This window comes from Sinocyclocheilus grahami, unplaced genomic scaffold (genome assembly GCF_001515645.1).
Source record: "Sinocyclocheilus grahami isolate Dianchi unplaced genomic scaffold, SAMN03320097.WGS_v1.1 scaffold5.1, whole genome shotgun sequence".
Classification (NCBI taxonomy): Eukaryota; Metazoa; Chordata; class Actinopteri; order Cypriniformes; family Cyprinidae; genus Sinocyclocheilus; species Sinocyclocheilus grahami.
Window position 1 is genome coordinate 144,229 of NW_015505184.1, and position 11,427 is coordinate 155,655.

The following is an 11,427-nucleotide window of genomic DNA, read 5'->3' on the forward strand; positions in this document are numbered from 1 at the left end:
GGAATATTAAAATTGGCAAGGCTTAAATGAGTTTAGTTAAAACACAGATAGCAATATGTGCTCTCATCTGTCTTATCTGCAATCGCGCGCTATCAGCACCCAGTTGATGATGGTGTAAATGACTGGTCATATAGAGCATACGGCACTCGAAGTGAACAAAGTTTAGGGGAAGCCAGAATGCGTATCCATGTATTCACAGAAACATACATTAGCCTCTGTCTGTCTGTCTGTTTTATTTATTTTCAACAAACCATATTATATGCATATGCTTCGTCAGATATAAGATGAACTGCGGTGCAAGTGCATGCCGAACCGAGTGTGGAGAACTGTCGTGTCGAACTGCCGTACTGTGTGTGTGTGTGTCTCTATGCGCGCACATCGGGATAGTGCACGATAGAGAGAGCAGAGGAGAATTGTAAACGCACGACCATGTAGAGACAGAAATGATATGCCGTCATGTAAATAAGATAAATAAGTGAGTGAAGTGACATGTGGCCAAGTATGGTGACCCATACTCGGAATTAGTGCTCTGCATTTACCCATCCAAAGTGCACACACACAGCAGTGAACACACACAAACCGTGAACACACACCCGGAGCAGTGGGCAGCCATTTATGCTGCGGCGCCCGGGGAGCAGTTGGGGGTTCGGTGCCTTGCTCAAGGGCACCTCAGTCGTGGTATTGAAGGTGGGAGAGAGCGCTGTACATTCACTCCCCCACCTACAATCCCTGCCGGTACGAGACTCGAACCCACAACCTTATGAGTCTGACTCGCTAACCATTAGGCCACGACTTCCCTCAGGTTGTCTGATTGATTTTCTGATTCAGGTTGTCTGACTGATTCTCACTTTCAACTGCTGGTCATAGAAGTTAAAATGTGTAGAATTAACTTTTTACCAGGTCTAAATGCACTTTAATCAGAGCCGCTTTGTTTTTACACATCTCAGATGGTAACAGATTGACTAGATTATTGACATAATGGTATACCAGCTACAAGAAGCAACATGAAAACAGCAGCTCAGCCTCACATTATGCAGAAAAATCTGCATGTGGTTGCACTTGTGTCAAATGATGACACCTGAATAACGACACTGTGCATAGTTTAATCTTGAGGATGTAAGTCTAACATATTATAGTAGGCAAAATGAGTTAATTAGTTATTAGCCATTTGTGATTGTTATATCAGAAAAAATCAGATGTGGTTTCACTGGGAGTAAATCAGAGGTCAGCATCAACATGAAATGCTTATAGCTTGTTTTTTCCTTAAATAATTAAACCCCGTTTCCTGTAAAAGGCAAATAAAATACAACATACAAGCAGAAATAGAAACATTTCTTATGCAATCCTGGCATAGGTTGCTTTTATTGACCTCTACATAGAGTATGAATGTACTTTACAGTTTTAAAGTAACACCATGCTCCATTACATATTCATTCACACAATGTATTCATTAATCCCATTTAAAAGAAGATGTTCATGGAGGGTTTTAGACTTTGAACTTTACACTCTTGGGTTTCCATTAATATGTAACAGCAGAAAAATCCAGCAGTTCACATGCGGACGAGGTTTAGTGATTGAAATCTCTGCACTTAGCAAACAAACAGTGATCTACAGAAACAGCAGCAGTAGTTTCCAAAATGGTATGGTTCTAAATGTGTTAATACAAACATTATTTCAAGTGGTAAATGTGCTAAACAATATCTAATAGATTATCTCTGCATGAACAAGTGGGGCTGCAGAAATGATTAAATCAGCATTTGTGATTCTCACATTATCAAGTAACCAAATTAATTACACTTTTGTAACTACTGACCTATAACAGGAAAAGTAAGATCAAATGTAAACTACCATTTAAAGGTTTGGGGTCAATTAAATTACACTCTAAAAAATGCTGGGTTAAATACAACCCAGTGCTGGGTAAAATAGGGACAAACCCAGCAATTGGGATGTTTTGACCCAGCGTTTGGGTTAAATGTTTAACCCAACCTTCTGGGTAGTAATCCAACCGCTGGGACAAAACAACCCAATTGCTGGGTTTGTCCCTATTTTACCCAGCACTGGGTTGTATTTAACCCAGCATTTTTTAGAGTGTTTTTTTTTTTAAAGAAATTAATAGTCAGCAAGGATGCATTAAATACTAAATATTTCAAATAATACAACTGTTTCCAACATTGATAATAATAAAAACTGTTTCTTGAGCAGCAAATCAGCATATTAGAATGATTTCTGAAGGATCATGTGACACTGAAGACTGGAGTAATGATGCTGAAAATTCAGCTTTGCATCACAGGAATAAATTACATTTTAAAATATATTATAATAGAAAACAGTTATTTTAAATCGTAATAATATTCAAAATATTACTGTATTTTTTATATAATAAACGCAGCCTTGGTGAACATAATAATAGACTTCTTTCAAAAACATTAAAACATCTTACTGACCCCAGACTTTTGAACAGTATAGTGTATATTGTGCATCTTATAAAAGAACTGCATAGTTGTGTGTGTTGAATGGTAGCAGCAGTTACTGGGAGTACGCTTCTTCGTGTTTCCAATGAGGTTGTACACATCATCGCTCTGAATGCTCCTCTGTGGGCTTTTCATCAGAACCTTTCATACACCATCCACACAGGAAACACATCAGATCTTCTCCATACACGCTTCCTGAAACATCCTCACGTGCTTATCTAGCTCTACTGCTGTTCATTCTTGACTGTGAAAGAAAGCAAGAGGGTTGTGCAACATGTCAAATGTATTAAAAGACATACAGAAGTAGAAATCAATTGCTTACCTTATGAAATATAGCATAGATCATGTTTACAGCCATTAGTGTAGAAATTCAGATAATTCTGAATTTAAATATTTAATTTAATTGTATCAATCTTATTTTAAAATGTAATATACTTGTATTGTTTGTTGTGCATACCTTTAGGAATGAACTTCATAGAGCTGCTGAATATTCAGAAGCGCGAGAGGCCGTGTTTGGGTCCGTCATTCACGAACTCATGGCCAAGGCCATTTCCACACTTACCACATTTAACCTGTATAAGACGATACAGAATTAATTGTTCACATTCTCTACTTGCTCACCAATGGATCCTCTGCAGTGAATGGGTGCCGTCAGAATGAGAGTCCAAACTGTTGCTAAACGCTAAATTACCCCAAATCTGTTCTGATGAAGAAACAAACTCATCTGCATCTTGGATGGCATGAGGGTGAGTAAATGATCAGCAATTTTTCGTTTTGGGATGAACTATTCCTATAAGCACTTGAAATTTTCAAAAAAGTTTCACCTTATAAGCGCCCCGTCTCTCCTCGTGTTTAGACACACTGTTTTCGTGGATGGTTTCTGTGAAGGCTGGCCAGGGTGATGAATGCTCATATTTGGACCTGCTGGAGAACAGCTCATGTCCACATTTGGCACAAACATACATGCCTGCAGGAGAAACACACTGTAAGTCTCAGACAGAATCCCACTGGTAATATAAAATATTCTGGATCTTATTTTAAACGGTTACTAATTTGCCAAAAAGTCATTAATACTACTATTCAACTACATTCTCTTGACAAATTAAAGTAAAAACTGTTGATGAAGTAAAGATGAAGAAAAAGCAACTCCGATTACCCTTACGAAAAAGGAGTTTATTCAAGTGTGCTATTAGTATACTTTTTTTAAACTAAAAATAGGAAAGTATACTTTTAATCTACTTTTTATGTACTTCTCAGAAATGGGCTTTATGTACTTCTCAGAAATTAACTTTTACGGTAGACCACCATTTTTATGATGCTTTGGCAATATTAAATGCCAAACAATCATGTCAAAAAGTACTTCTATAATCTGAAGCAAAGGCTGAAAAAGATCTTAGCAACAGGAACCATATGTGATAACTTTAAAACAAGACTTCCGCAGTTTTACTAATCAAATGACACAAGCTTCATAATACATGGTATTATATAACACACGTCGCCACAGTACATCGGGGTCAACTTACCAGTCTCAAAAAGATCTTTATAAAACTCCCCTCCAGAGAACGAACAGAAAGACATGACTACGCCGACTGTGATAAAGTTCAGACGAACGACTGCAACTATCTGAATCAACTGGTGTTTTATAAACTCGGTTTGGATCAGAGTTAAGTTGGAGAAGTGTGTTTGCACCACCACGTGACCACACAATCGCTACTGTACCACACACAGACTGTACTGTACAAGCCTGTCAAACAAGTTATTTTTACAAATAAGACGCAGTATCATGAATGCGCCCAGATATTATAGCAAAATAATCGTTTCTCAACCATAAGAACCAACCATACAATAAAGCTAAAGTACTGACTGCACCTTGACCATATTTACGTAAAAAAAACACACATACATGTCCAGTCTGTGATACATAAATTACATATAAATTACATAACCTTATAAATAAAATGAATAACTTTTTTATTTTTAATGAAGATGAGTATTTGTTGAGATTTATGAAGAGTAGGGAATGCAGATTTAACGGGAAGCCTTGGAATTATCTATTTGTTTATAAATCACTTTTTTTATTTTTACATATTGTACTTGCATCTGTTTTAGTTTTTAGTTTAGTTTTTAATTTTTGGAATTAAAAAAAATGCACAGTGATCCAAAGTCACTACATGAGGGCAACGACGGCATCTATATGCAGAAAAAAATAATTGCATAACCTTTCACCTTCAACCTGGCGATTTACAAACGAAACGAGGAGATAAAATAGTCCGTTTTATACAGATTAACTGCAGATTTGTTTTATCAAAATGATGGAAATTTAATAAAATAAAAGTTATTTTCACTCCGTTTATTTGTCGCCGCTCGGTGACCTTTCTCGCCACTCCAGTCCAGTTGGTGGCGGTAAATGCACCAGAAGTTGGTTTGCCATCCGCCATAAAACGTTATTAGAAGAGGAAGAAGAAGAAGACCTTTCTCGCCATGTTGTGTGAAGCGCGCATGCGCTCTGTGGATTGCAGACTGAGGTCGATTAAAGGATTTTTGACATTTCCCTTCCAATTAATGGTCGAAAATGCCGAAAGATCACGATAAAGATGTGTATCCAGAGCCTCCCAGTCGGACCCCAGTGGTGGATAGGCAATCGGTTCTGCCGAATCCAGCTTTAATACTGTCAAAGCTCTTCTACTACTCGGTGGATTTGCCAGTGACTACATTCAGAGGTGAAGCGACTCCACACTAGTGCATCTGATACTGTTTACATCTGCTTATTCGTCCCGTTTGATATATAGTAGCCTTTGAAGTGTGAAAGGCAAATTATGGACATGCATTTGTTTTTTTATCCCTCGTAATTTCTAAATGTTAACACTTTACAGTTCCTGGCCCTAAGAGTCAGTATCTCATCTAAGAGTCTTGAGTCCATGTTGTTTAATTTCAAACACAACCGTTTAACACTTATCACTTTTCAATTTTCAATCATCAATTTTTATGAGTTATGAGTGAGTATTTGAAATATTTGTTAAGCTATGATGTTTTTTGTGACTTTTTCTTCATTGGTTTGTTGTTGTTTTTTTTGTAATAGCAATGCATTTTAATTTAGTATCATTTATTGTAATTTCAGAAATGAAGAAATAGTTCACCCAAAAATCTGCTGAAAATATACTCATGCTCAGACCATCCAAGATGAGTTTCTTTGTAACAGATTTGGAGAAATGTAGCATTACATCACCTGCTCACCAATGGATCCTCTGCAGTGAATGGGTGCCGTCAGAATGAGAGTCCAAACAGCTGCTAAAAACATCACAATAATCCACAAGTAATCCATAAGACTCCAGTCCATTTTATGAAGTGAAAAGCTGTGTTTGTAAGAAACAAAGCCATCGAGGCATTTTAACTTTAAACCTTCATTTCTAGCGAGTCCATAAAACATAAAAAGTTCATCCACGATTGTTCTTTCACATCAAAATCCACCAACATATTTATTTATAACAGTGCTTGATCTGTGCATTTTTCTCTCCTGATTCGAACAAAACAAGTTTTCAACTGGAGAAAGCAATATTATGGACAGAGGACTTTATTTTAGGCGGTTTTAAGTTTAAAAAGTCTCAATGATTGATTTTTTTCTTACAAACATGCAGCTTTTCACTTTTCACAGACATTAGCTGATGGACTGGAGTCATGTGGATTATTGTGATGTTTTTATCAGCTGTTTGGACTCTCATTCTGACGGCACCCATTCACTGCAGAGGATCCATTGGTGAGCAAGTGATGTAATGCTACATTTCTCCAGATCTGTACCGGTGAAAAACAGACTCACCTACATCTTGGATGGCATGAGGGTGAGTAAATTTTCATTTTTCGGTGAACTATTCTTGTAATGACTAAAACAAATGATAACTAAAATCTACTTGGCTTGTAATTCATGATCCTTATTTAATTGCCCTGCTTTTTGATCTACCAGACATTGTCGAAGGCATCCAGAGCGGTAAGAAGTCTCACTACTACCATCAGAAGTTTCGCCGTGTTCCTGAGCTGACTCAGTGCCAGGAAGGAGATTATGTGTGCTATTATGAGGCCGAGATGCAGTGGAGGAGAGACTAGTATGTTGCTTCAAAAAGCCTTGTAGTTCTATATCATTAAGCTTTGCATTACATAATAAAGTTCTGTGCACACAATCACTATTTAATTTTTTGTCTGCAGTAAGGTGGATCAGGAGATAGTGAAGGTGATCCAGGAGCGTCTTCGGGCCTGCCAGCAGCGTGAGGGTCCCAGTTATAGACAGAACTGTTATAAAGAATTGCAGCAGTTTGAGGAGGTTTCCAAGGCCTTTCAGTCACGCTGTGAGTATCATGTCTGGTAGAAATCTTTTTCTGTGCAGTTAGTGTCGTTTTAAATCAATGGGACAAGTGCAGTTGTAGTAGATGTTGTCTAAAATGCTTTTCAGTTGACAATGAAACCAAAACTGTTTATATTGTTGTACAGAAATAATTTTCTGGCTGTTACCATCTTTAATTCTTGTAGATGGGGATCTTGGCGCGTACGCCAGCGCAAGAAAGTGTTTGATGAAACAGAAGGAGAGAATGATGGCAGAGCAACAGACGGCATAAACCTACAAACCTCTCCTTTGGCTTTTCTATGTCAATCTCTCTTAACTGTGCATCAGTGTAAAATAAAGTTTGTTAAAGTGACTTCTCAGTAGCTGTCATTTAATAAAATCCCATCAGTTTTAAAGTGGTTATTACTACAAACCCATTTCCTGTTATTACCTCTTTACTATTATTCACATTTGTGCTTCAATTTAAATGTCAGTTGTGTTGGTTACGTATGGACATTTCCTACATTTTAAAAACCGTATTGTTTATTTCATGTATGTGCTGGCATATATATATGCCACTTGCTGCTTTAAAGTCTATAAATCACAATACACTCTTCTGTAAATATAATTTGTCCCAGCAAAGTAAGATTTGGTTTCTAATGTACCGACAGTGGCAGCTACTGGACAGCAGGTACTCTGATGCACACATCAAGGTTGCACAAAGAGGGTTGACTGACCTCTATAATGATCATTGCTTTTTGAACTTTCCCATCAAACAAAACTGAAAAGCACGATTGCCACAAAAATATGACAGCACAACAGTTTGTGTTATGTGACATCAAATACCAATTTAATATATCAAATTTTTCTTGAGCAGAAAATCAGCATAGATTGATTCCTAAAGGATCGTATGACACTGAATGTGACAATCAAAGCTGTGCTTTGCAGCATTAGACAATATGGGTGCTTGAAACCCCTTCAGCCATAGTCACAAATATAGTATATCTCCACCTAAACAAAAAATCTGAGAAATTTGCCCACTTTGTGGGTATGCAAGTTTTGGGTATGTAAATCAAAAACATCAATCCACAAACCATTTGCTTTCACGTAGCTTTTAAACATTAAAGTCAGACAACAGAGCACGGACTCAAAGACTGTTTTCTTTCTGGACTTTTATTTCAATCTGTTGTACAAAATTTAGGAGGCTGCCGGAAGAGCTCCCTGAGTCCTCTGAACGGAGACCCTGGTGTGAGTCTTGGCCAGATGATCAGTGAATTCCTGAAACAGGACAGACACTTTAGTTTCAAGAAAGCAACGATGCATTTGTGAAAAGGAACAATGGGTGAAAATACACATTACCTGGTAAGGAGACTTGGCAAACACAGTTTCCTTCCAGAGATCAGGGGTCAGGTAGCTGTAGGTCTTTGAGATGGCATCGAAGGTGGCCTTGGCTGCAATGAGAAAACAGCAGTTATAATAACGGACATACTAAAACATGGACAGCTCCATCCCAAAACATTGGCATTCAAATAAAAGTCCCTTACCAAAGTTGCCCAGAGTGGCAGTGCAGCCCCTGGCTGAGGTGTAGCAGTCATCGATACCAGCCATCATCAGCAGTTTCTTGGGCACGGGAGCGGACACAATGCCGGTACCACGGGGAGCAGGAATGAGACGCACCAGAACCGAACCACAGCGACCGGTCACCTGAGTGGATACACGTTCAGCCATTAAAAACATGTCCAAACAAAGTCAAACTGTGCGCAAAACCACGTTTGAAGACTCACTTTGCATGGCACGGTGTGTGGTTTTCCGATCTTGTTACCCCAGTATCCTCTTCTGACGGGAATGATAGACAATTTGGCCAGGATGATGGCACCACGGATAGCGGTTGCTACCTCTTTGGAGCACTTCACTCCCAGACCAACATGTCCATTGTAGTCACCAATAGCAACAAAGGCCTAGAAGATTGAGAAACTGAGTGATTAGGAACTTAAGAGAACTGATAAGGATTCTGACTAGTATCTAACACTCAGGAAGCAGGAAGTCACCTTAAACCTGGTGCGCTGACCAGCCCTGGTCTGTTTCTGGACAGGCATGATCTTCAGGACCTCGTCTTTCAGTGCTGAACCCAGGAAGAAGTCAATGATCTCAGACTCCTACAGGAAAGAAAAACAGTAGGTTTCACAAAAGGTAAAGCATGTCATCACTTTTTGTCACTTTTAAGTCACACTAGGCGCGTTTAAATAACACATTTGCGCAAAACTTTGGCGATACTTTCTGAATGTCGATAAAAAAGTATTGCGAAATGACGGCGTTTCTATTAACCAATGTTATGCGGCCAAAACGTAACCTTTTGCCTCATGATAAGTAACAGCAACGGAATTTGGCTACATTTATTCAAAGGAGGCTTATGCGTGTATCTTTACAGAAGCAGCACAGAGAGCCGCTTCAGAAACGTGCGTGGCTGGAATAAACCAGACTGTATAAAAACAAACAAGCATTGAGTGGCTGTAATCAGCTTCAGTGACCGTATCAGAGCCACACTGCACCGCAGACGTGTGCAGTGTAAATTGTCTAAGTATTAATAGTAGGGAAAGCACCTTATACTGGAGCGCGGCCAATTATGAAGCGTTTCTTGGAGATAATAGTACGTTGAAGAATGATCATATGACTTTTTACATACGCCATGTGACCTGTAAATGCGAAAAAGCCGTTTCCATTGCAGTTTTGCGAATGAATCCTTTCGCATTGGCTGAAAAACCACCTCATGAGAGAGTGTAAACTTTTTTGCGATCTATGGCCGTTTTTGCGAAATTGACGCGTTTCCATTAGGCGTACTTTCAATTTGCAATTTGAAGGGTAATGGAAACACGCCTAGTGAAACAGAAGTAGAGACATCTCTTTTCTTTTGTACCGTGACATGCATCCAAGTTTAAAAGATGAAAAAAAAAACGTGCCGGTAAAGGACTTGGTTCTATGCATCGGTACATTGAATTGAGGAACTTGGTTGTTATTTTTCACCTGAAGATCAAGTTATGACACTGAACATTACAGCTCCCCCACCAAGTGAATTCTTCACTTTAAGATCTGTAACATACAGTCAGTATACTTTCAAATAAAGAGGATGAATTTCATGCAAACTTTAATACCTTGATGGGCAGAGAATACAGGTAAATCTCCTCCAGAGTCTTGATCTTCATGTCCTTCACCAGACGACCAAGTTTGGTCACGGGCACCCACTATATAAAACAGAAGTCTTGTCTATTGGTAAATGGAAACTGAAGCTACAGCTATACATCTCATCAATTGTTTTGACAGCTACTTGCACTGCAAATAGAGAACATGCAGAAGTGTGAAAGATCCAACATAACAGCACAGTTTATATGAGAATGTATCTCTTAAATAAAACATTACATAATGCCAGTTCATAACACAGTCATAGCAAAGCAGGATTTAGGCGGTGCTTTACCTCCTTATCCTCAGATTTGCCTCCGCGGGCCCCGCGGCCTCTTCCACGGCCCCTGCCGCGACCACGACCGCGACCCCGGCCGCCAGTGCCGAAACCTCCGCGAAAACCTCCTCTACCACCGGCGTCGTCCGCCATTTGCTGTAAACCATGAAAACATTTCCGCGAATTAATAAACAAGTTAGTTTAAAGTCAGACACGTCAAGAAAAAAAAAGCACATGTTCAAGAGCCCGACTAAAACCTACTTTTTATCGATTATCATTACTATCCAACTTTGACATTTCAGCCTTAGTGCGAATACTGTGTAATTAACATCAATCATATCATACGAGAATGTATTCAATGAATAAACGAGCGGTTTCACCGGTGCCCCGCCATGTTTGACACCATCCGTTTAAAACTGCTCCAAAATAACCCATCTACACAATTCATACGATTCATTCCGCAATCGCATTGTTACTAAACCGTAGACACATGTCTTCTATAAAAATGTCGTGTTTTTATTTTGCGATTGAGGAGATTTTAACAGATACTGCTCAAAAATGACTGACTTACGTGATGTGTATTCAGGAAGAAGAAGGCCGCACGAGAGTTCGCGGAGTATTTATTCCAGGGCAAGTATCGCGAGATGTTGTCGCAGCCGTGATATTGACGACCTCTTTCTCCATTTCGCATTATGAAATAGCAGTTAAAAAAAGAACAGCAGATCATTTATCGGTGTACACAGTAGAGCTTTTAGCAATTTTATTGGCATTACAGTGGCTGGAAGGAAATAAATAGAACCAAAATGTAATCATAGCTTCTGACAGCTTATCTGCTCTATCTAGTATTCAATCTGGGAAAACATTATGTAGACAAGATATCATATACCAGATATTCAACTTGCTTTTAGTACTGTATGATAAAGGGCTGGATGTTTCCTTCCTTTGGGTTCCTGCTCATGTAGGGGTGGAAGGAAATGAGATTGTAGATATTCTGGCAAGAGGAGCAATAAAGTATGAAACAGTTGATTTATAAATACCGTTATGTAGAACAGAAATCAAAACCATTATTAAGGGACATACAAACAAAATATGGCAAGAATACTGGGACATAACTGATATGGAGGGCCAAACTATGGAGGACGAAACCTGCAAAAACAATAAATAAATAAATAAATGTGTGCATAAATACACGT

At 38.8% G+C, this 11,427-nt stretch overlaps 2 protein-coding genes and 1 pseudogene across 3 annotated transcripts; 1 reads left to right on the forward strand and 2 right to left on the reverse strand.

Moving 5' to 3' along the window:
• Window positions 1-2,426: 2,426 nt before the first annotated feature.
• Window positions 2,427-4,116, reverse strand: LOC107586215 (methionine-R-sulfoxide reductase B1-A-like; annotated as a pseudogene).
• Window positions 4,117-4,940: 824 nt separating this feature from the next.
• Window positions 4,941-7,222, forward strand: LOC107583619 (NADH dehydrogenase [ubiquinone] 1 beta subcomplex subunit 10-like). The gene is made up of 4 exons (XM_016269909.1): window positions 4,941-5,191; window positions 6,430-6,568; window positions 6,669-6,808; window positions 6,990-7,222. Exons 1-4 carry the CDS (start codon window positions 5,044-5,046, stop codon window positions 7,073-7,075), a joined length of 513 nt encoding a protein of 170 aa, XP_016125395.1. The 5' UTR covers window positions 4,941-5,043; the 3' UTR covers window positions 7,076-7,222.
• Window positions 7,223-7,936: 714 nt separating this feature from the next.
• LOC107583605 (40S ribosomal protein S2-like) lies at window positions 7,937-10,870 on the reverse strand. 2 transcript variants are annotated; one of them, XM_016269893.1, is made up of 8 exons: window positions 10,806-10,870; window positions 10,253-10,390; window positions 9,933-10,022; window positions 8,832-8,939; window positions 8,568-8,741; window positions 8,328-8,487; window positions 8,143-8,234; window positions 7,981-8,061 (listed from the first exon to the last, which is right to left on the reverse strand). In XM_016269893.1, exons 2-8 carry the CDS (start codon window positions 10,385-10,387, stop codon window positions 7,981-7,983), a joined length of 840 nt encoding a protein of 279 aa, XP_016125379.1. In that variant the 5' UTR covers window positions 10,388-10,390; window positions 10,806-10,870. The 2 variants fall into 2 exon arrangements, with proteins under 2 accessions (XP_016125385.1, XP_016125379.1); XM_016269899.1 differs by lacking the exon at window positions 10,806-10,870 and having other exon boundaries at window positions 7,937-8,061; window positions 10,253-10,387.
• Between the last annotated feature and the right edge of the window lie 557 nt (window positions 10,871-11,427).